The 25,482-nt window shown below is 40.2% G+C and overlaps 1 protein-coding gene across 1 annotated transcript; it reads left to right on the top strand.

The window, feature by feature from the left end:
- The first annotated feature begins 3,601 nt into the window (after positions 1-3,601).
- LOC126561266 (ubiquitin-conjugating enzyme E2-17 kDa) lies at positions 3,602-14,040 on the top strand. Its single transcript, XM_050217238.1, has 5 exons — positions 3,602-3,661; positions 8,533-8,596; positions 10,957-10,988; positions 13,493-13,676; positions 13,835-14,040. Exons 1-5 carry the CDS (start codon positions 3,638-3,640, stop codon positions 13,972-13,974), a joined length of 444 nt encoding a protein of 147 aa, XP_050073195.1. The 5' UTR covers positions 3,602-3,637; the 3' UTR covers positions 13,975-14,040.
- Positions 14,041-25,482: the final 11,442 nt, after the last annotated feature.

The raw sequence follows: 25,482 nt of genomic DNA, 5'->3' as shown, positions 1-25,482 counted from the left end.
CTCTTTCAAGCCCAGTCATCGTCGCCATTGGATGCGCGCAGCCATCTTGATAATCTCTTTCGAGACGTTCAGCAGTGTAGAGGCGCACACGGAAAAAAGTTACTTCTCAGTTGTTTCTTACCCCTGTGTAAGCGAAGTTTGTAGATTGAAATATCCTCACACGTTCCGAGTGTAGTGGCCAGTTTGTACCCGTGAAAAAGGAACTTAAAAATCGAAATTTCGTACACGGCTGAACTGTGGCCACCATTCAACCTGTGGGGCTCCACCGAAAAATCCGGCACCCCAGCAGAGCAAAGAAAGGAAAAGGAACACTGGTACCGTTGTAATACCTTTTGGTGTTGAAAGGCAGCGGGCCTTGTAAGTTAGAACAATAGTAGCTGTTTTTCTTTTCTTTTTATTTCGTCCATGTCCGCTATCATTCAGTCTAGTCGAGAGTGTTGGGTACTAAAGGAAAATGAAGATTCCATAGCCCCGGTCGAGTGTAATAGAAAAGCGTAATGTTCGTAACTATTTTAATGGGAACTTCTTCTGTGCATAATAGGGGGGGTGGGAGTAAAATGTTGCATAGAACAAGAAAGTTGGAATATGAAGCGCAATTGTAAGCAGGCTTCATTTGTGCTGTTGGGCTGTGACGGAAAAAAAAGAAGACAGCAATAGTAGGTAACACAAAGCGGCTAGCAATAGCGAGAAAGAGAAAGAGAGGGAGAGAACGAGATAGAGAGCAAGGGAAATGTAGAAGATTATGGTGTGATGTGTCAACGTTTGCTGTTTTATTGACGAAAAATCCATTTTTCCGTTGCCACTTTTATTCATTTCCTCCCAGGTAAAAAACCGCACAAAGCAGGGTAAATTGATTCCACGACGAAAAAAGGCCACAAACTTTTGGGGGAGCCCCAAACACAAAGTAGGCGAAAATGTCGAGCCTAGCCGGGGGAGTGTTGCCGCCCTCAACATTTGTGCTCTCAGCTTAGCTCTTAAAACAGATGAGAAAATTCATCAATTACTTCTACGGTACACGTTTAAAAACGCAAGTGCATGAAGATGGGGCTACACGGTTATGATGTGGTGAATTTCGTAAAAAAAAACTAAGTTCATGCTTACCGCGGATCTCAGTGCCTATAATCTAAGCAAATCAGAAAGATCCAAATGCGCCCTAGAATCTAGCATCTATAACCATTCCGTGTTGTGTGTGTTACGTGTTTGATTTATGAAAAACGACAGATTAGTCTGGGAAAATAGGTTACACTGGGGATTCTGCCAAGAGTAAGGTTATGTTGCCATCCCGTGACGTTCCTTTTCACTGCCTTGGAGATCACGGATGGCTACAAGATTTCCACATCCTCTCCCGGCGTGGTCACAGTGATTTACGGATCTTAACTATTTTATACACACATTATCATCTGCAACATTTAATGGGCAAATATTAATAACCCTCTCCTATAACGATTGATACTACCATAGCTGGGAGTTCGTATACTTCTTTTGTCGATCTCACCTAAACGAAGATTTTGGTTCCATCTTTAATCATGTGTTCGATCAATAATCTAGCTGCTATAAAAATCAATCGTATGTAAAATCCTCTTTGTTAAATAATGTTCATTCAATTGCTGCAAAAAGCTGAGATTATGTTTCTAGATTGCCTAGTAGTGCATACTATTAGGGCCCATAAAAAATTACATATCAACGTCACAGAATGAACTCATGCCACACCGCTCAACGTCTACACATTTAATAGAATTTGTCTCGGAATCTATGAGCAGCATGGACAAGGGCTGTCAAATTGATTGCATTTATTATACTGATCTGAAGGCAGCCTTTAACAGTGTATCTATTAGCAAAGCTCGATAGGCTAGGCATTCCGAATCCTATATTGTCTTGGCTTCGCTCTTATCTAGTCAACAGGACGTACTTTGCGAAATTTAGTGTATCTGTGCTCTGACACGTTTATGAGCACATGTGAAAAGTCCCACAGGGTAGCAATCTTGGTACTCTGACGTTTTTAATATATATAAATGATGTTAGTTTTACATTACTCAACTATAGCTACTTATAGCGTATGCGGGTGATGTGAAAATTTTTCGTCCTGTTAGTACCCCGTTAGATCGTAGAGAGCTGCAATCCATTATTGACATTTTCTCAAACTAGGTGTAGTAGCAACTTTTGAAAAACCTGCGTTGGTAAATGTGCGATAATCTCGTTTTCTCGCGGCAGAAAACAACCTACTCGATATACGTACAGCATAGAAAGGCAGCAAATTAACCGCACGGATAGGATTCGTGATCTTGGTATAATCCTAGATCATAAATTAACGGTTTATAATCACAAAGGAGACATACCAAAAAGAACTTATAGGACCTTAGGCTTAGTTCGTAAAATGACAAATGAGTATAGTGATCACATGTGTGTAAAGTTAAAATTCCATTGTCTAGTCTCGTCCGGTGTTGTAGACGACAGGGGCACCGGACTTCAAACGCCAGGACAGGGGTTCAAACCCCATCCGGATCGTCCCCCCGTAGTGATAGGGCTGACTATTAAACTACGTGGTAATGGCAAGTATTGGGCGACGTGACCTTATGATCGTTAAGCCAAGAAGAAGAAGTAAGATCATTATAAGAATATGGATCAACTGCGTGGTGTTATTATACTGACCGTTAGATCAAGCGTATCGAAAGAATCCAAAGAAATGTGACCAGGTTTGCAATAAGTTTCCTTAGATAGGCGAAATGCGAAAGATGCCAGGAAATGTTCAAACTATTTAAAGGGGAAGTGGATGTAAAAGTAAAGTAAATACTTAAGTCTTACGTCTAAGTACTAGATCGTCAAATCTGCTTACGGTGACTAGACACAACTCAAGATATCCTGCGAATGAATCTATGACTGCCATGGCACACTGCTGGCAATTTGAATTTAAATTTTTTAGTAGCAAAATTCATCGCTGGGGAGGATCGACTGAATTTAATAATCCAAAAATAACAATTCAATCACCTTATTAGACTGTTACTAATTAATTTCATTGTTTTTATCTTTCTTTTCCGGTTCCGCCTTCAACCATACCAACGCGCGGTACACGATCATCGAACCTATAATTATCAACCAACCATCATGACATTGGTTTGTGGCCCTCCTGATCCTGCGCTGCATTTTCGCGAATACGGTCGTCTCCGCCTCTTCATCCGCCATCTGCTTGCCGGCCGTTTAGTGACCTTTGTATCCGAAGTGTGAACGCTTTTTCGTGGTGAGAAACACGGACTCTACGGGTCGCGCGCGTACTTTACGCTTTAAGTGCGAGATTTAATTTGGCACACAGCACAGCACAGCGAACACCATAACCTCTGGCAAGTTCTAAGGAGCATTTCCGGTTGTGCTTTGAAGCAGAGAGGAAGCTTGCAAGCGGAAAGATCCGAGGATCTTTTCCGGCGCACAGCAGGACACGGGGGCAAAAGAGCCAGCGAGAACATCAGTGAGAGTTGGGGTTTCACCAATCAACAAAGTACGAAGGCTGACCGATACCGCGTGCGTCGAACGTCAATCAAACACACACAAACTCCATAGGAAAAAGATTCTTTTTTGTTTGGTTCGCGGACAGCATATCCTTATCTTTCGCCAGTGTGAAGCGGCAAGCGGATAAGAACCGAACATGGCATTAAAAAGAATTAACAAGGTTCGTGATGTTGAAATATCTAACATTTATTCTTGACTAATTAATTTCTTTTTCAGCATTGGCTTTAGATGTCTAGTATTTATTCCTTTCCTATTTGTATGAAGCATCTGGATTATCCAACATGGAATCATTTCTGTTCTGCCTTATGCGTAGGACAAACAAATTAATGTCCATCTCATCATTCTGTTGCAGTAATTTGAATGATATGCTTCATGTTTCAACTAGCATCGTTAACAATGGGTGGTGGTTTCCATAAAAATACTTTTTACAATTTAAAAGGGTTATTACACGCGAGATAATTCTGTCGGCTGAATTAAAATTCTATCTGTCATCAAGGGCCAAATTTTGCACACCGATTTCGAAATTTGGACTCTATACTCTATTTGGCAGATATTTGCCACCCAAAACGAAATCGGAATTGTGCATGCTGAATTGCTGTTTTCAGACCGGCATCTATCTTTCAAATCCGCTTTGAAGTGTAGATGCCATAACCGATGACAGTGTTTTTCATCGTGTGGTAAACCACTAAAAGAGTGTAGAAAATTAACATTTTTTAAACTACTCAAACTCAAAGCAGCTCAGCAAAGAACTGAGAATATGGCAACCAGACGTAATATTTTATTCAAGTATGACGGCTCTACGCCGCATTGCCTACGAGCCGTACCATTTAACAAAATTTGAATGATGCAAATGTTATCCAAACGGTTCCCTAATTATACTTTTACCAAAAAGTGAAATCAGCTCTTTTTTTTTTGTTTAGCGCTAAGAAATGCGCTTTCCGGTAGCCGCCAAAAGCAGTATACATAAAACAGCAGTCATAGAACGGAACCGACATTGCTTGAGATACTGTTTTTTTCTCTGCTCAAACTCTGCTTTATGTTGATGCAGCAAAACCGTGACGGGGGGAGCACAGACCTTGGTGCTGCTGGCCGTTATAGGCCATCATGTGTTTGTTTTGTTTTTTCTTTTTCATTTCTTCATGATTATGATAATAATAACTGGCTAAGTATGCAAAAGCAGCATTCGCTTTGTAGCTGTGTCTCGTCAGCACGATCATTGTGTGAGAGAGCGGTTTGAGGTTAAGTTTAGGGAGCAAAAATGACGAGGTCATGTGTCGCACATACACACTGAACCGTTATAACGTTTACCTTATTTTTACTTAACCCTGTGGCGAATGATGATTAGGGTTATAATTTATAATATTTTGTAGTAAAATTTACAACGTGTTATTCAAAGTCTTGCACAACATTCTTGTCAATAGATGCAATTATTATGCCTCACAGTGGTACGATCACTGCCCACAGTGTACTACTGCATGCATAAGTGTATGTAGAATCTGGTCACCGGAGGCACATCGTGTCGCATTGTACGTACGCAACAAAAGCCTTCCTTTAAAATGTGTACCCATTTAGGTGCGGTAGATCTCTTAAAGTCTCCCATTAGTATGTCCACGTATCTCAGACAATCTACCTGGTTAGTGGCTGCTGTTAGGTTTAGCTTCTTTGTTGAAGTTGATGTGTAGTAGGCCGGAAAAGGCCATCATAATTGGTACACCTGCCAGCTATTTGAACGTGTGGGTGTGTAATGCTAGAAAGTGAGGCATTTTCACGCACACGCTACAATGTGGGGGAAGGGGGAGGGGTGTACGCGTAACGACGATTCCCCCCGTTGAAGAGCTGGCGTTACGTGCCGCAAACTGGCATTGCCTCTGAGCCACATCGGAAATGAAAAATCGAATCCAACGACGCGACAAAGCGAGACACACAAGGCCTGTTGGAAAAATTGTGAGAAAGAGAGCGAGAAAAAGAGAGAAATACCGAGACGATGTCCAGAGAGCAACGACACGACGGTTTTGTGGATTCGCGCGAGGCTTTCATATTTGCCCCCTCGTATTGGTGTGTGTGTGTGTGTGTGTGTGTGTGTGTGTGTGTGTGTGTGTGTGTGTGTGTGTGTGTGTGTGTGTGTGAATCGTTGTCCTTAGCGGAGTTTTTTGTGTTGTAATTTTCTTTCCCCAACTAAGAACATGTATGCATGCATGTGTTGATGAACGTGCAACGTTTCGCTTGATGACGAACGAGGCAGCATAAATATCCTCGAAGAGGAGACATCTTTTCCTTTCAAGGGTATATTGAGGTTGGCGGGCGACCATGGACCATGAACCTTGTTTGGCTACCCATTTCTCTCGCACCTCGCCCCTAAAATCCTTTGCAGCAAAGGTAGAAAGAGAACATAAGAGAGCAAAAAATGAAACAAGACGCCGAACGCCCTTAAACCCACCAGCAGCAGCGAGAGAAACTGGCGAAAAAGTAGAGAGAAATGTGGTTTGCACTGCACATACTTTTTTTCTTTTGATGTCAGATGGTATCCATTTCGATTCCCTTTCTCTTGCTAAACACATCTAGAGAAAATCTTTTTAACATTCCTTAAGGACCGCTGGTTAGACGATAGAGCGTGTGGGGTGTGTTGCGTGTGGTAGTACAATACTACAAAAATTATTGTTCGCATGTAGAGAACAACCGTTTATTTTAGGTTTCTCATGCAGCTACTCACGATACTCAGATACTCTTGTAAGATACTAATGTTTGGAATCCCAACGAGGATTGCTGAACAAAATTCACTTCTCGTCTCCCGTCACGATTCTGTGCAGGAGGAAACCTTTTCTGTTGTGCCGCTGTGGTATCCATTTACCCTCCTTCTATATCATGCCTAACGCATTCAGCCGTGATGATATGGCCTGACGAGTTAACGCGTTTGGCAGTGATTTTCCTCCAGTAAAGTGTCAATTCTTCGTCGGCGAACGTTTTGGGCCTTCCTTCACGTTGAGCATCCTTCACGGCGAAATCACCACTTCGAAAGCGTCGAAACCAATCCGTAAACACTCGAAAGCTCTCGATGCGCTACGGCTGAAGTTTTCTTCGCTCGAAACAAAAACAGCAACGCCTCCCGCATATGGCTATTGTCTGGTTCAAAATCAGACATTTTCAAGAACTGGAACTTTTACTCGCACGAAATAATCACTAATTTGTTTACATAGTTTGATTATTCTATTCCCGAACTTGATTTATAACGTTTGTAATCGTCGAAAGCGCGCCACAGTCCACGGTGGCCCCATCGATTTCAAAACGGCCGTTATTTATTTGCGGACCTGATACATACTATCGTAACACATTTTCCGTACATTTAATTTGCAATCTGCAATAGATAATTATATCATTTTCCTTTTTTAAAACTTGTGTTTCATCGGGATGCAAGTGCTAATAAAAACAAATTAAATTACTATAATTACATGTAGTTGCCTTGGTTACTTGGAGCTCGCTCATGACAACGCATCGCAGTATTGTCAAGCTCATTAAATGTTGTTCATTTTATTTCAAACGAATTGTTGTGTATTTTTGTAAATATATTTGTCTCACCTTTGTCCTACTAAATCATCGTTCCGGATAAATTTCTTTCTTCTAATAATCGAGTATAACAAGCAATTAGAATGTAAACACCCTCGTGATAGATAAATACTGTTTTGAAGCAAAAGATACACCTGTGCCTAATTTTTTTTATCCCCCTTAGCTTTTTAGTCCTTTTGTTGCCAACGATTACATTGATTACAACATTGAAAAGTTGACCAAAAGAATAATCTATTAGAAGTACAATGTATTTATACAGTGACCAGCAATAAAATCAGACCACTACCTACTGCACAACAGGCAAAAATGAGATTGTTAAGTCACTTATCAACGAATCGATAAGTTTTGTTGTTGTTGTAAAAGTTAGTTGAACATTTTGGGAACATGTTCCTACTGTTGGGTGAGTTTTGATATCGGTTATTAGTCGATTTTTTCGATTTTGATGAAAAAGAAAAATGGATTAAACATACAAGACTATAAAATGAGACCAGTCATCGTGTTTTTTAAACTCAAACAAACAGTTATTCATAGTTTTGGACATACATTTTTTTTTACATTTTTCAATAATCATTGATGTTAATAATCACGATTTTTTCGAAATTGACGAAACGAAATAATCAATAATTATCGTTTTTTTTTTACAAAATCAAAGATTCTGTAAATAGTTCAGTTGCATAATGATCATTCTACCAAAATTTCGTAAAGTTAGTATTGACGGTCGCTGCATATCACATGTTCAGTAAAGGTGTCCCTTTTCTTATTTGATATTTAACAGACAATTAGGCGCTATTTTTGTAATCTGAAATGTTTCCTCAATAGTACAGCAGGAACGAAAAGAAGTAAAACTGTCGTTTTATTGCGCCGTTTCGTTATTTCTCGGTGTACGGTTCAAAATTTTTGTGGAAAGGATGAATGCCTGATCATCAGTATTGATCGTTAGACCACCGCTTACCGATAATTCTGACCGGCTTCCGGGTGTGCTTGAAATTTCCGCATTTTTTTTGTTTTGCATATACTGCCTTAATACTATCTCCTTAAAGAGTATGGTCGCTAAATTGGCAAAAAAACAGCAAGTCGCTCAAACGTATTACGCGCGGCGCACACGCACACGACAGAAAGGCCAAAAGAATATTATTTTTAGCCCAGTTAAAGCGGACAGAACGGGGGCGCGCATTTTCATCATCTCGCGTTTGACTCAAACGATATTTTGCCGGTCCGAATCGAACCAAATTGTGCGTTTTGTGTCTGTCTCTCTTTAAGCTGCTCGCTCGCCGGGGTTTGGTGGGCGTGAAGGTGGTACCAGCATCAAAGTGTTTTTTTTTATTGCAATATAACATTGAAACACATTTTCCAACTAATGAAACTTTCACACTTCCAGCCTCTCGATACTGTCAAATGGTATTAACAAAAGTTTTCTACATTTTCTTTCTCTTTGCATGTTGTCTACATTTCGTCGGTCCCTGGTAACAGGAATTACAAGACTTGGGGAGGGACCCACCTGCACAATGTTCAGCCGGTCCAGTCGGTGATGACCGTAAGTATTCAGCTCTTCGATGGAATTATCTTCAAAGATGGAATTATGTGTTGGTAGGAAAACTGTAGAAGCGATCCCGTGTCGACAACAAATGAGAGAATAACGGGGAAGGGTTCATTTAATGTCCTTATGGCATGACAGTTCAGGCAATACGGATTTATACTACAAATGTTTGTAATTTGCAATCCAATGTAGTAAAGCAGCCGAGCAAGCAAATCCATATAATAGAATAGTACAATCAATTAAGGGAATGTTACAAATGGATAGTTGCATCGTTGCAAGCACGTTTTTGACCGTTGCAATCATGTGATCGAATCACTGAGGGGAATTTTGAGCGGTTATTAACAACCAATTTCTGGTTTCAATATGCATTATGTGGTGTGCAACAAAGCTGTCGGAAGACACTTTTCATTTTAAAAAATCAAAAGAGGAGGATGACCAAATGATGGACAGATATGTTATAGTGGCATTGCAAATTTCCCCTAACTGAAAGCATAATTCTATGGAGAAACTAGAAGAAGTGCCACCAAAAAGATTACAATTTTCTACCATGCTTAAGAAAAACTCAAATCGAAACCCCCTATATATGCGAAAGCAGATACGTAATGTGGGAATTATTTGCTTCATTTGTTATCACTTTCTCTTGGTGCCTAAGAAAAAGGGTTTCTTATTTATGCATAAAGGAATCCATCTTTGGCTAACAAATAGGTTGCGGTTAACCATCCACCCCCATAACAATCACCGCGGTGTGTGTAATGAGCAAAAGCGCAGAACTAATATTGAAACGATCATACAACGCGTAGGAAAACACCACAAATGATCGTTTTATCTTATCTTCTGACTAGTTACGGTGATTGTGCGGTGATTGTGTGTGAAGCTAGTTAGATTTCTTGCCACATACTCACGATTAATACGGTAGGCCAAATCTTGAGCTTGATAACATTCGTGAGTGGTTGCGATTGCAATGAGCCCAAAGGGAGGAGGTGTATGGATCTCCTAAGTATTGTCATCTCTCCTCGTCGATGAGGTGATGTGTTTTGATGAGCCCTTGGATTGGATGTTGCTGTGTATTAAAGCCTAGCGAGAAATTGTTCTCAGTCCCCTTACAACAGCGTGTGAAGCGTTAACGATTGACGTTTCTTATTTTATATCGTATCTCGTATCTGCCTTCCTTCTTGTGTAACTGTGGCTGGTTTTAGAATGCGCCTGCGCATACAAGCGCAAACATGTTATTGCCTTTTCTTTGCAACAGCTCTATATACCAACGGGGAACCCGTAGTACAGTACCATCTCACTCACTCTAGAGTCCCTGACCGAACCCGTCCTCCATCACTAGATCCCCCCCCCCCCCCCCCCTCCTCATCCATATAGGCATGTTTGTGTATTGTGACCATACAAAATACCATTCATCATTTTAACATTCAAGCAAAATAAAAAAAAATCAAACTTGGTTCGAAAAAGGGGATTTTCATAATTGGGGCGTTCTATAGTAATATTTCAATTTACAATATCTTTCCTTCATGAGAGTTTCAGAGTGACTGAGCGCCAATGTCCGATTAGCCGAATCCTTTCCTAATCCTATCGTGAGTGCCGACCACACGTTGTAGCGTGCGTACAATGTGCTACCTCGTCGGGACATTTAATTACAGCACCACAATCATTGACGATCTTTTGTACAAAGTCAAAGATGTATTAGATAATATAGTTGCTAATGATCATTCTACCAACATGTGGTAAAGTTGGATCTAGTAGAAGTATCGAAATAAGTTTTTTGGAAAAGTGAAGATGAAACTGGTCTTTTACATTATTGGCGGTCACTGTAAATGTGAATATACAATACAAAATCTCGGTAGGGACAAATGCCGGTCCGTATCCGACTTACGCGGTACTCGAGTTACGCGGATTTGAATGTTATACATTACGTAGAACCATTACGCACATTTAATTTTGGAGAAAATGTTTAAATTAGTATTTTATTCAGACGAAAAAGCCAAATGTTTAGGATCCGAAGGAACCTCCATCGAAAAGTAGAATAAGTTGGGATTTTTTTTATTCATGAAGCACATACGATGTGTCAAGCAATAATTGGGATACGCGGAAATTCGAGACACACGGATTGCTCCGGTTCCTGCGTATATCGGAAATCGGCAGGTGCATTCGCAGACTGCTGTCATGATACACAGATATCCATCTAGCACATTTGGTCTGCTTTGACGCCTTATTTTCCAACATTCCTTACACCACATCACGATGAAAGAGTTCATCTGCGTGAATTTGCCAGACAAAAATATGTATAATAAATAAATATGTTCAACAGCAGACTTCAAATGAGTAATTCGATTTTCTTTATTTTATTCTAGTGTTTCACTGGCAGGCAACCATCATGGGCCCGGTAAGTTAACAGCTCAAAAATAGAATGTAAATGATAGTGCATTCACATCTGTCTGCTTGCAAATTCCATCTTTTCAGTAAGATGAAATGAAATTGTTTTTTACTACCATTCCCATGTCCGTATCCGTAACTTTACAAAGGAAGGCCGCGTCTTTCGCTTCCGGTTTTGCGCCCTAAGCTAACATAAAACACGTACACAGTACTGAAGTGCAGTTGCGTTTTGTGTGCTGCACCTTGCACATGTACTATGGCCGTTTTATTTTCGTGTGCAGGCTTGCATGAGCTTCTGTTTGATGTTATGCGGGGTCTGCGCGTTATTTTCTGCACCCACGTGGATACAGGAACAACACCATGCGGGCAGATCTTTTTCTGATGTGATCGCTACGTACTATTTATAGTAGGACAATCGATACGGAATCGACACGACACTACGGATTGTTGATGTTAGCTTTGTTATTTCTGAGTGCTTTGATTTTTGTCTGTGTCTCTTCCGCCAACGGTGTTTTCTTTTTATGATTTGCTTCTGTAGTTCAAAGGCTTTGTTTTTTTACACGTACGTACGTTCTTCTATACATCATGAATAACTTTTACTTTTACAAGAACATGCTACCAAGTTTATATATTCAGCAACAAATGCTATTACCAATTATCATTATCCATAGCAGAATATAGAAGGTTATACCGTTGGCTCTTTACTTGAATTCAGAATCAGCATATTTAACAGTAAAACGGCCAATCATTATTTTGACTGGTTTAGTTTTTTTTATAGTACAACAATTTTCTTGTTACTCGACAACAAATGGAACGGATCGATTTGAAATGTTTACAGAATGCGTATGAAAGATGGAGCTTTCTTTTGATGGATTTTTATTTGTTCTTTGGTATCGCGCATACGTTTTTTTTTTTAATTTGTAGTGTGACGGCTCTTTGCCGTATGGCCATCGTGCTCATGTATTATTTTTATTTATTTATATTATAGTATTACAGCTTAACGCCGTGTCGTAAATATGTATTGCTTTAAATTTTTAGATCTGTCTATAAGATTGGTTTTGGAATAAAAATTTTTCCTGCAGTTATTCCATACACTACAATGATGAGTAAAACTGCTTTATGTTTGAAACAAAGTACATGATTAATGTTGAAAAAAGAAAAGAATCGGATAGATAGAACTTGAGCTTGACCCACCCTCAAAAATAACCAGTCATTTTGTCTGGTTCGATCGAAGTGATACTTCATTAATCTTGTTCGTTCTAGTGTTAATTAGGGCTTGATTCAAGAATAAATTGTTTTTGCTGTTTGAAAAAAAAAACGATATTTTTTTGGTAGCGAATCTGATTCATGCCAATGTAATGCACGTTACATGCAGTTGGCATCAACGGCGCAGGTGATCACATTGCTCGAATAGAGGGAAAGGCAGTTTTCCTGAAGTCATCAAGAATCATGGTGGAAACATCGGTATAGTCGGTTTTGATCGTCCAGGCGATCATAAAAATCTTAAAACAGATTCTCGAAGCTCTGAAAATGAGAACAGGAATGAGTTTAATATAGAGTAACTCTAGTTTGGGCGGTCCGTTCGATTTTGCCATTCCTAAAAAAAATTTCACTTTATTATTGCCTTAATTTTCTCACAAATTTGTTGTTCTTAATATTAAAGCTAAAATAATAAGTAGCTTATCTGAAAACAGTTTCTATTATTTACTTTAAGTTGTTTGGGGTTGATAATTATTGTTTTCATATCGCATACGGTGTAGCATGTAGAACGTAAGGTTCTTGATCAAAACATGTTTTTTCCAGCTTGCTTGATAAATGCTTTTAGTTTTAAATTTATTTACTTTAACTGGATTCTGTATGTTAACAGAGCTTACATTTTTTGTCGGAAAAATATCGATCACCGATAAGTTGCATTTGTAGCTGGGAATTGTTCCATGGATGTGTTTATGTTTTTAGTGATCGCGTTTCCTGACCGTTGTTTGTGATCGCTTGCTACTTGCTACTTGTGATCGATAAATACTTGCTGACCGCGAAAGTATTTATTGTTTTGTTTACGGAGTTGCTAAAAGTGCTATTTTTGCGTCCTTGGCTAAATGTAAGTTAAATGGTAAATTGATGGATTGCTTCTCAACCTTTCAATCGTATACCACATAATGTTTGTAGATAATGGATAATGTATATTTTACTGAGATTTTTCGCAGATATGCTACACCAATACAAACAGCTCCTATGAAACAGATTTGTGAACCTTTTTGTATCTACATGGTATGAATGTTTTTTCACTGGTTCGATTTCCTTGGCTTTAACTTTTCCAATCTACTGAGAGCAGAATCAGAGTTGATGATAGGCAAAATTTATTGATTCTACCTTTCCCAAGTTTTCGTTCAGATAAATTACCTTGGTGGCAATTAACCCTGAAAAGGAATGTGCAAGCGGCAGCATGGAGTGTGCCGATTTTGCATTCGCCCATTTTATTAATCCAACTCTTTTTCCCCGTCTTTTTATCACTTGCAGCCAGACAGTCCGTACCAGGGAGGCGTATTTTTCTTGACAATACATTTCCCGACAGATTACCCATTCAAACCACCGAAAGTGGCTTTTACGACACGCATATATCATCCAAACATTAACAGCAACGGGTCGATCTGCCTGGACATATTAAGATCTCAATGGTCTCCCGCCCTGACAATTTCCAAGGGTATGTATGCAAGATGTGTTTCTCACTCGTCACTCTCTTGCTTAAATAGTTCGTCTTTTTTTTTTTCAACCACTCTTTTTCATCTCACTTTGCCTTTCCTATCCTACTCACCGAATCGCTCCTATAATCGCTGTCGCTTTGTTTGTACGTTTTTTTAGTGTTGTTGTCAATCTGCTCTCTGTTGTGTGATCCCAACCCCGACGATCCATTGGTGCCGGAGATCGCCAGAATATATAAAACGGATCGGGAAAAATATAATGAACTTGCCCGGGAATGGACAAGGAAGTATGCTATGTGATGCGTTCCAGACGAAACATTGCTACGTAAAACCTACACCTACACGAACGACAAATACAAGAGCAGCAGCGTGCAGTTTACCACCATCCACTACTATCCGCGCAACAACACCAGCAGCAACAACAATGTCAGCCAGTATGGTTGTAGGAAGCAGAAGAAGACGAAGCAGTCCTGGGACGGTATCGATAGAGGTAGCATCATCATAATTCGCAGTAGCAGAAACATTGAGTGCTTGCAGTACCATAAACTGCAAAAGCAGCAGCAGCAGCAAAAACAACAACTGCAGCAGCAAGAAAAGAACTTTACAACGGAGCAAAGCACCGTCATTGAGAATGGCTCCATCAAGCATAAGCATCACTATCCAAACGAACATCTGATGCAACTACAACGCTATTTTTGTGTGCTGGACCAAAACCCACACTGCATAGCCCCGTACTATTATTGTCGTCGCAATAGAATTAGCAGCGATGAAGGACATCAGGAGAAGGAGAATGAAGAGGAAAAATGGGCGGAAAGCTATGAAAGTAATCTTAATTTTACAGACCAACTCCGCAACACCAACCACAGCAACAACAGCAATAATACTATCCTTAACTATCTTTACGTAAGCATCAGCATGCCGTTGGCTCGATGCACCCGGAAGATCAACATCCAGTGGTCCAGTGGTGGTGGTAGAGCGGTGGTTTTGTTGAACTGCAACAGCAAACAAAATTGCCGCCAATTGGCGCCCGCCGCTACTGCTGCTGCATGAGCAGCGGTGACAGCACAAACCATCTCTGCTCGTCACCGTTGTGCACCAACTGGTTCTCTGCTATTTTTCTTTAGATTATTATTTTAAAACATAATTTGCCTAAATTCCTGAGTAGTATGAGATGCAAAAGGCATTTGAGTTAATATATTTTTAAACCACCTCCAATCCTTAATCATTTCCGACGTCATTATATGTTACAACACCACAACATATTCAAATGTGGGGCTCTAGTGTGTTGAGCCATGGGAGGGAAAGTACTCGTAGGGACACGGGAATACACTTTCGATTTTTGTTTTCCCACCTCATTCAGTAAACGCAATACCCCCCAGGCAACCGTTTAAAACCATCCACTGCAGCAAATCGTCCCAACAATTAGAAAATTATCTCGTGCATTGTGTAACGGCCTTCGAAAGCCGCAGGAAGAACACGAAAAAAATCCCGCCAAAACTGTATTATGTGTTTTGGTGCACGAACTATTCGAACAATTTCAAATTCAAATCACCGTGCATGCGAAGGGGCATATAACAATAGAGCATATAAGGAAGAAGAGTGAAACCACAGGAAGCACTAAGGTGTGAGGAGGTGTTGGATCAATAGAAGGAGCGCTCTGAGTTTTAGATTTATGGCATTCGTGTTCATAGCAGCAGGTATTTGTAAGTTATTAATTAATAATTATAATCTGCTGTCACGATGCCAACTTACAACCAAGCTTGAAAAAATTCTGCGCGTGCGGTGATCTCTGTGTACAGAATCCAGGGTAAGTCTTATACTCGCTTACATAAAAAAAACACATTTGATCGTACGTCTCTGCCACACTCCTTACTTATACAATGGCGTCCGGGAAATTTCGTTGTTATTTGTTTAAAAACAGATCGAAAACGCAAATCCAGAAATCCAAACAAATAAAATTGTCATGTAAAACAGATGAGCGTGCTTGGATAGTAGAAAATTTACCTGCCTATCGTTGTCCTCCCATTTCTGGCCCAATCTTTGAGTGTGTGTGTGTGTGTGTCATTGTGTATTGGATGCACACAAAAATGCGGGTAGCATTTGAAATAGCGTGCACACAACCGATTGCAATCCCGGTACCCGTAAAACTATCTTTTGTGTGTAGCAGTAGCATTGATGAGCAAGCCGGCCCCTCCCCAAACTCCTTAACTTCTCAAAAGCGCCTATATGCTGGACAAGCCCAGCCAAGACAAAAGATCGTCAAGATATTAAGGTTCGGAAGGATGATGTGGTAAGAGTTATAGGGTTGGATGGGGGAAGGGGCTAGTAGAGCGCCAAATTGTCTACTAGATGCACAAGAAAAACATAACACGCCTAATTGACAAAATCTGCCTACTAAGGCTCTATTAAGGCAAATTTGTATTGACAAATCTCCTTAGTGGTAGGTTATTTAGGCAATTTTGTCAATGAGGCAACAGCAGCATATAATAATCGCGCTCGTACGTATGGGAAGTGCAACACAAAAGCTAAAATGAGCGAAAGTACAGCCAAGTAGAATTATAGATGATGATGCGGATAATTAATGGGCTCTGAGAGAGAGAGAGAGAGAGAGAGAGAGAGAAAAGAAAAAAAGGGGGCAGACTAGAAGGGTGTTACTAAGGCGAGATACTAATGAACTGCGTTACTTGCGTGTTAGCGAACGATTTACAAACAAAACAAAGCAACAAAAAGAAGCAAAAAAAGTAAAAAAACAGCTAGGAAGATTCACGAGAAAAAAAAAACATTAGTGGCAGGTTTAAATACAAAACGCAAAGGAAAGGAGTAATTACATATATATTACACGTAAATCTATGGTGTGTTTCGTTTTTGTTTTCTCAATCCTATTTTACATGTATACATATATCTATTATTCGTTTCCGTTCCTTCCACGATTTACGGCGTTCGGTAAACTATGACTCAACGTGTACAAGTTGACCTACCATCATCATTTCCGAGGTCCCACCTAAACCTTTCTTCGCTTGTTGGGGTAATTTTGTTTGTGTTTTTGTTTTGTTTCACTGTGCTAAAGGTGAACTAAAGATGAGGATGCGCGTTTGGAACAACATTTCAGATTTGGTACAGACGTTAGGCTACTTCCACGCTTTGATTTTTTTTGTTTGCTGTGAATTGCGGCTTCTGAATATTAGTGACTCATCTCTGATGGGTATCTATTTTTCTTTCCTTTTGATTTTTGTTTTATTAGCTAGAAGCGTAAACATGTTGTGCTGAAATATAATGCCAACTATGTAGGCATTTGCTGTTTGGTTACGATATTATAACTCAACACATTCACACGTACATCTACAACTATTATTGCTCTATAAAAGTACATGTTTTATTGATCCCGGTACTAATGCAACCAGAAGCAAACTGACTAGTTTTAAGTAAGTAAGTAATGGACGGCAAACACGTGGCATAGTTAAAAACCGAATCCTATTTATGTTAGCAAAGGGAACATAAGGGTAAAAAATTAAGTTTTTCCATTTTTTTTTCTTCAAACAGTTGGTTGAATACTAGCTACCAGCTGCAGCTAACTGCAACTGAATTTTGGAGTCAGCCAGTCAGTAGGAATGCAAACCGTTTAAATGGCTTTTTGTCTGTGTAAAACTTATTTTATTCAACAACAACACTTGTGTGTGTGTGTGTGTGGTGTGTACAGCGACAGATTAGAAGGGTATGTGTGAGAATTGAGAAGCACAGTAAAACAAAAAATATACGCAGTAAAATTTGAAAAACTATATTTAAAAAAAATCGGTTAACTAGAGAAACTCATTGTACGTTCGCGTACATTCTTGTCCATTTATTCGTGCATTATTCGTGTCAAAGTTTTGTTTTTATGGTTGTGGTTTTTTAAATGTTTTTTCATGCAGAAAAAATTTATTCCAAGAAGAATGTCAAGCTCATTGTAAAAATGGTAGTATTATTGATGTGCTCTAATTTTTCGCTTGGGTCCAAACATCGCCTTCGGTTTTGGGTCTGCTGATCGTTGACGAGTACTTTAGTTTGCTACTGTCTTTTTTTTAAACGAAAATTCAATATTTTGAACGCTTTAGTAAATCTGTGTGAGAATGCATTTCAATTGAAGATGGGACAATTATTTTGCTCCAATAATGATTACAATTTTGTTTGTTTAGCTAATTGATTGCGGCATATACCTACTAAGAGAAGAAAGTCCATGCAGCGATAGGGAAACTTGAATATGAGTTAAATTATAATAGTATCGTATTGCGTACACGTATTGCGTGGTAACAGGCCGGCGGGACAATTTTGTGATTCAAATATAGGCGTTTTTCATTTGCGACTTAAAACCAGACGAACATTAATACTTAATGGAAACATTTTTACACCTACGCATAAAGTTATAGTGCAGTGCACATCTTTCGTTTTCTTCCCGATCGTATGTGTAAGACTAGTTATTTCTATGATTTAAAGTACCATTTGGCTTGTGCAAAGATTGCATTATCCTCATTGGTTTTTGTTTCGTCCGAGTGGTGAGACAGCTGAGCGGAAGAATTACTTTTGCGCTAACCATAATATAACCCGGAAAGCATTAGAGCGAAACGGTAAAAAAGCATGTAAATGCGTACGATCATACGGAATTACCAATCAACCAGACGAGAACAAAACTGGTAATACAAATCACATACTAAGCATTTACTCTTTTAGCAAACAAATAAATTAGTACCGGTCAGAGTGGATGTGCTGCGGAGGTGTGAACGATGATGGCACTTTACTGCAATAAAACTAAAAAAAAAAATACAAAAAGCGAAACATATTAACGGATACACGTGCTCTCTTGGACGCGCTTAACTAACTGCATTAACAAGAAAAAAAAGACAGATAAATCATATTTCAACTCATTGCTGCATCAGAATGTGATACAGAGCTGCGAACAATGATGATACTACCTAGAGGTGGAACAGCATAAAAGGGAGGGAAAGAGGAAAACAAATGGGAAATACATACCAGTGGTGGTGATTAAGTAATCAAACAAGCTATCTTATACAATTAACAACTTATAGCAAAAAAAAAGGAACACACACAGACAAACAAAATCGACTTACGAAGTGTATTTATTACTCTTCTCCTCTCGCACACTGATCCGCGGTTTTTGTGGCAATGGGTACGCTACACCTGAAACTATGCAATCATGTTGAAACCTTCGTTGGCAGCCAAGGACCGATTGAAATTCGTACTATTGAGGACATTGTTCGGGCACGGGTCAAGGTTTCCCAAGGCCGGACTTCTCTATTGACAAAATCTTTGTACATCTGCCAACTAAGGCACTACGAAGGCAAATTTTATATTGGGAAACCCCTTAGTAGTGCCTATTAAGGCTATTTTGTCAATAGAGTTGCAAGGCGACTAGGCGATTTGGCAAAATTGTTGCATACGCACAGGCGCGCACGCCCCACTTAACCCAGCGTTGAGCCGAAACCGGGGGAGAAGGTAATGCACTCAATCCACAAACAGAACTACTAATACTTCTGCAAAGAAAAATCAAATGGATACTTTACCGTAACGGTCCAGATGGCGTACATGGATGTGAGGATGCGAGGTGAAGATTAATTGGTAATGTAGCTGCTGCATCATACGCCATGCTTGAGGTGAAAGCGGGAAAAAGGATGGTAAATATCTGAAGTGAAGTGAACCATCAGCGCCATTCGTGATCGAAAACCATCTGTCGAAAAATTGTGGCTATCCCCTTGTTCCATATCGTCGATAGGAAAGTGAACCTTCTGCGAACTTACGATATATCTACTATACAGGCTCGAAATGGTGTTGATTGTGTGGATGTGAGTTTGTTGTGAGGTGGTGCTGAAATGCTGTTTCTTACTTTGTGAAGTACATGGGTGTAGGGACTTATGTCGAAAGAACAGGAGAAAGAACAAAACTAAACAAGAAGAACAAAACAGGCAACATATAAGATGCGAAGAAAAAAGGAAAATGGAATAGATAGAGAGAGAGAGAGAGAAGGAGAGAAAAAGAGAGAAACAGCGAGAGGGAGGGAGAGGAAGAAAAAAAAGAAAGGGCTGGAACAAAATCAGAAAAATGATATGAATCGTTTTTTTTCTATAAGTCAAATTGAATTTAAATTAAAATAAACAGAAGGAAACCCGAATCGAAATGATGTTTACTCTTATCGATGTTAGAGTAAATTTGGCTATGGAACTGATCGAACTCTTGCACGGATTGTATTTCTCGTCGACACAATGCACATTGCATGTAAATCTGGAATTCCCCCTATTTCCGATGAACTGCATAATGTCCTTCTGTACAGGCGTCTCATGCTTGCTGTACATTATCAGCAAGCATTGTTGAGGGCAAGCTTATTCGCAAGTTCTAGATGACACTCGACAGACATTTAAATTGTAGATCTTTGGTTTGTTTTTACCATTTTTAATGTTCCATTTATAGTATTTGAGAGATTCATTTTATTTCGAGACTCTACACAGCGGGTCTTTGGGACTACGTTCGCCTCTTAAACTCACTTAATGCAGATCTCCATTCCAAATAGTATCATATGCTCGCGTTTGTAAGAACGAGCTATCTTATCAATAAATAAGAAATAAGAACTTTTATTGGAGCAACTGTTGGAATGACTTGGAGTTTCTGAAACCGGCTTACTAGACATGCTGATACTACGTAGTTGCATAGCCAGTCTTGATGCGGGGGAACGGTTGTTAAACAAAAGCTGAAATTGCGAATATTTAACAAATTTTTAAATTTTAATTTAACATTTCGGTTAAAACAATATCTTTTAGTATTTATTTCTGTTAAAACAATAAGATGGTTTAACAGTATAAAACTAGTTGTTAACGCACAAGTCAAACACGTGTAACTATTTCGAGCAGAAGTGTAAATGATTGCTAATTTGTATCGCGAACGCTTTTGACGATCGTTTATTAACCAACGTCTCAGGACCTGCTGTTGAAATGAAAGAATGAAAAGATTTAATAATCTTCAATTAAATTATACTTTTAAATGGTTTGAAAAAATATCGCAGCCGAGTTTTTGTGCACAATTTCACATCTTTCAGACTTTTCACACGCATCATTCCAGTTTCTTTATGCCTGGTTTTGTCGTGAATGTGATTGCTTTTTTTTTTGCTTTATCGTACCGATAACGACCGGCTCATCTAAATTCTTAGATGGTACTTAGAGGATCTTACTGTCTATTCTTGGTCGAAGTTTAACTCAACTCAAAGTAATTTATCTCTAGATCCCCGCCATCTTTTTTGTTATAAACGGTTTACAACTATTTTATTTACCTAATCTTAGATTTTAACGATTGATTAATTATCTTATTTTCTATTAAAAATTAGTGATGGGAACTTCTGGAAAAAATCCGGAGTCAACTTCGGAGTAACTCCGGAGTAATCTGGAATTTGCTCCGTTGTTATCCGTTGTTGGTTCTGTAACACAAAATTGTTTATTTGTTAGTGATAAACTGTTTTTACATCGACCACATTTCGCATTTAGCTCTTTTTAATTCCATGGAATTTCTGCGTTGGTTATAATTATACTTTGCTTTATGAATTTTGTTTGGAGATGACGATATAACTAATATTATCATCACCAATGCATATTTCTTCCTTTATTAGAGGATTGAGGTACTATTCTGTACGATAAATAAGGTGACATTCGATCTCAAACGTCGCGCGACAAAGAAATTGTAAGAAGAAAGTAGTGTTATTGACTTCCTTAAGCTAAGAATTAGCTTAAGTAAGTTGAGCTTAAGTAAGCTTAGCTTAAGATAAGCTTAGAATATTGTTTTGTTTTCTTGTATGAAATTAATTTAATTAATTAATTAATTAATCAATTTTTTAATTCCTCATGGTTTCCTTCATGTCCAGCTGTTGATAAAAGCTTCTTCCGTTGGAAGATTATCCCTTCTTCTTTCTAGTTCAAACCTTCTGCATTGCAACCTTTAGGAACGTTGTTTCTGATTTAGGAACGGCGAATATGGCGGCTAAACCAATATTTTAAAAGAAGGATTCCTCTCTAAAATAGTCTTCACTGGCCGTGCATGGTGAAATCGATCGTTGTCCGTAACCAGTGTGCCTTCTTAACAGAAGCCACACTTTTTTTTTGTTAGCCTGCTTATTAAATACATTTTCTAACAAAAAAACCTACAAATGATGCTGTATTATAGCGAAATCTTTGAAATGTTGTGTCTTGTGTTTAAGGTGTCCGAGTTGTTTATATTAAAACATTGCATTCAAGACAAAAACGATACTAAAATTTGTTAAACATATTGAAATTAACGCACGCACCGCACGCAACACACCGAACGCTTCGCTATCTTAAAACTGAGTGCCGAATCCTTTCTACCTGGTCGCTTATAGATTGCGCGCTGACCCGATCCTGCGGTCAGCGCCCTAGGACACTCACTGAGCTGAGTGTCTGTCAGTGCGTAGCTCCAACGCATCAGGTTGCACCATAACACATAAAATCATAATTCATTTTTGTTGATTGCGCAACAAACTGAAATATTACTCGCCCGAACTCGTCGCACTCACATAATGGCTGGTGTGCCAAACCAGGAACGGCCGTATTCTGCATGCGCATTGAATCCTACCTCATCTATGAATGCAGTGTTCGCCTCCGAACCAAATATATTTAAGAATTCTACTCTCTGGCACAACAGATCTTCGTTTAAAACTGAATATGAAACTCGGGGAGCCTCCGGCAAGCAGGTATTTCGTCCTCGTCGCATTGATCATCAATCCAATTCTTGCTGCTTCACTTATCAGTCGGGCGTACGCCTCACACACCTTCGCTGTCGTCTTGCCAACGATGTCAATGTCATCCGCGAAGCCAAGAAATTGAAGAGCTCGGTACACAATCGTGCAACGGATATCGTTGTCTAGCCCCGCGCTTCGTATGACACCATCCAAGGCTATATTGAACAGTAGACAGGAGAGTCCGTCCCCTTTCCTCAGACCCCTGTGAGATTCGAACGATTCCGACAGCATGTTCGATACTCTAACTTTGCACTGCGCCCCATTCATGGTGGCCTGGCGCTCTCGGCACTTCTGGAGGATCTGCCGAAGAATGAAGATTTGGTCGGTGGTGGAATTGCCTCCAACAAACCCCGCTTGGTAGCTGCCGACGAAATCTGTAGCAAGGGGAGCAAGTCTGCAGAACAAGATCTGTGACAGGGTCTTATAGGCGGCATTAAGGACTGAAATGGCACGATAGTTCGAGCATTCCAGTCTGTCGCCCTTTTTGTAGACTGGGTGAATGACTCCCAGTTTCCACTCCTCCGGTAATTATTCCAGATTCTCGTGATCAGCTTGTGGATTTCGACGGTAAGCCTTTCCGGCCTCAAGATGGGGCAAGAGCTCGCGGATGGAAGCTTGAAGAGCTCGCGGAGCTGCAGAGATGGCGGAGGCACTTCGTCTTCTGCACTATTGCTGTCACTGATGTTATTGTTTCTGCTGCTGTTGGCTTGTTCTACTACTAGTACCAACCTCTCCTGTCTCTGTTCCGTTCTGGTGTCCTTCGAAGTAGCACTTCCACCTTTCTATCACCTTCCGCTCGTCTGTCAGGTCAGTTTTCCGTCTGCGTCCTGGCACATTGCTCTTGTAGGAGCAAATCCACTCCGTGGCTTTTTCAACCTCCTGTAAAACGAGAGGGCGTCCCCCGATTGTGAAGCTGCTCTAGCAGCTTTTCATCTGACTCTTCAAAGCGGCGCTTCTTGTCCTGGAAGAGCAGGGTCTGCTGTCTCCTCAGTCGTTTATAGTTTTCCACGTTCTGACGTGTTTCATGCTGAAGCATGAGGGCGCGTGCTGCATTCTTCTCGGATAGTGCACGAGTGCACTCTTCGTCGAACCATTCCTTTCGCTGTCTGTGTGGTAAGTGGGCAATTTTCAGTTCGGCTGCTGTGCTGATGGCTCGTTCTACCATACGCCAGTGATCTCCGAGGGGCATTGTGGGATTGTCGCCCGAGAGCACTTCCCCGAGCGCTGCCGCATACCCCTCCCCCACATCAGCACGCCACAGCCGATCCAGATTGAGCCTAGGGGTAGGCTTGCTCTGTTGCTTGTTGACCACGAAGAGTTTCTGGAGCAGCTTTACCATTACCAGGAAATGGTCCGAGTCAACGTTTGGGCCTCTGTACGTTTTCCCGTCGATAATATCCAAAAAGTGCCTTCCGTCTATTAGAACGTGGTCGATTTGGGAGTAGGTTTGTAATGGTGATCTCCAGGTGTAGCTGAACCGAGGTACGTGCTGGCAAAAGGTGCTGCGAATGCTCATGCGCTGAAACTTCCGATTGTTGGTTTATATACCTCCTCCCGTCCGACCTGAGCATCATACTCCTGCGTATCTCCAGCTGCGTAAAGAAGAGCTCGTTCTCGTCATCGGTGCTCCCAAGGTGCGGACTGTGCACATTTATGATGCTCAGTTTGAAGAACCTGCCACGAATCCTCAACCTGCACATTCGTTCGTTGACTGGCAACCATCCAAACACCCATTGTTGCATCGCACCTAGCACCATGAACGCTGACCGAGCTCACGCGTTTCTCCACTACTTTGGTAGATTGTGCAGTTGCTATGGTACTGGCGCACCATTGCACCCTTCCAGCGCACCTTCTGAAGTGCTACTATCTCGAAGCCACGGGCCTGGACCTCATCTAACAGGATTCGGATGCTTCCATCAGATGTAAGTGATATACAATTTCAGGTTCCGAGCCTCCAATTGTAAGTCCTTTTTCCTTGCGGGGGTCTGCATCGATTGGACCGGTGCGATATTTTCGTTTGCGGTAGTTGTTTTCTCTAGGGGCGGCTTGCAAGGCCTCTCCCACAACCCCAACCCCCGATATGTTACCGTTCTGTACGTCGTAGACGTATTGAGTCGGAGTAGTTAGTCTTCAGTAGTTGGAGTAGGTAACCTATATTAACCTTCAGGAGGTGTCGGATCAGGGTTGGTCTGTAGCCGCAGACCACCTTCCGAGATGGGGACCTTTTGAAGGTTCCCTCCCCCTTAACAAAAAAAAAAAGGAGGTGTCGGATCATACCCGTATCAGTGCGGTATTGCTACAAACACTGACAACACTGAAGAACCTTCAAGGATGAAGGATAGGATTTTTCATTAAATGTAAAATTTTATTTATTTGTTATATTCTCAGCAACAACTCTAAACATTTTTTTTTGCCTGGCCAGTTCAAATATTTGATGCTTTATTTGATATTTGATTTACACCCCGGTCCTGTCGTTTGATGACTGGCGTCGCTGTCGCCTGTACCTGCTTCGATAATGCAGTAGTTTAAAAAAACACATATTAAGATGGACCTATACTATTGTCCCCTTGTTTGTATATATGTTCTATATGTGTAACAGCTGTATGTTTTTCTATTGGTACAAGATATAGGATATTTACAAAGCAACATTTAACACAAATAGTGGAAAAACTAAATGTTTACATCAAGTTTCACCTGACCGCAATTGCAAGATTGCGGATTGTCCGTGATTATCCGTCCCCCTCATGAATCCACACGCTTTTTTTCATAGTTGGCGCTCTTTCTCATGTTATAAAGTTATGCTCTCAAAATATCTCTCGCTGGAAACAGTGTCTCATTCTCCTTGGTACAGTAGTATACACGTCAAATGCGGACGGAGCTGTGCATTATTATTTTTTATTTTTTATTTTTTTATTCATAAAGGACGGCCAGGCTGTATTGCTAGCTGTGCATTATTTAATTCTAAAATACATTTTAATTTTTTTTTTATTCATAAAGAACGGCCAGGCAAGTTTTAATCTCCT

Source organism: Anopheles maculipalpis, chromosome X, assembly GCF_943734695.1.
Source record: "Anopheles maculipalpis chromosome X, idAnoMacuDA_375_x, whole genome shotgun sequence".
In the NCBI taxonomy this organism is placed as follows: domain Eukaryota; kingdom Metazoa; phylum Arthropoda; class Insecta; order Diptera; family Culicidae; genus Anopheles; species Anopheles maculipalpis.
Note: the sequence above shows the minus strand (reverse complement) of the source record. Positions and strands in the feature narration are given on the sequence as shown.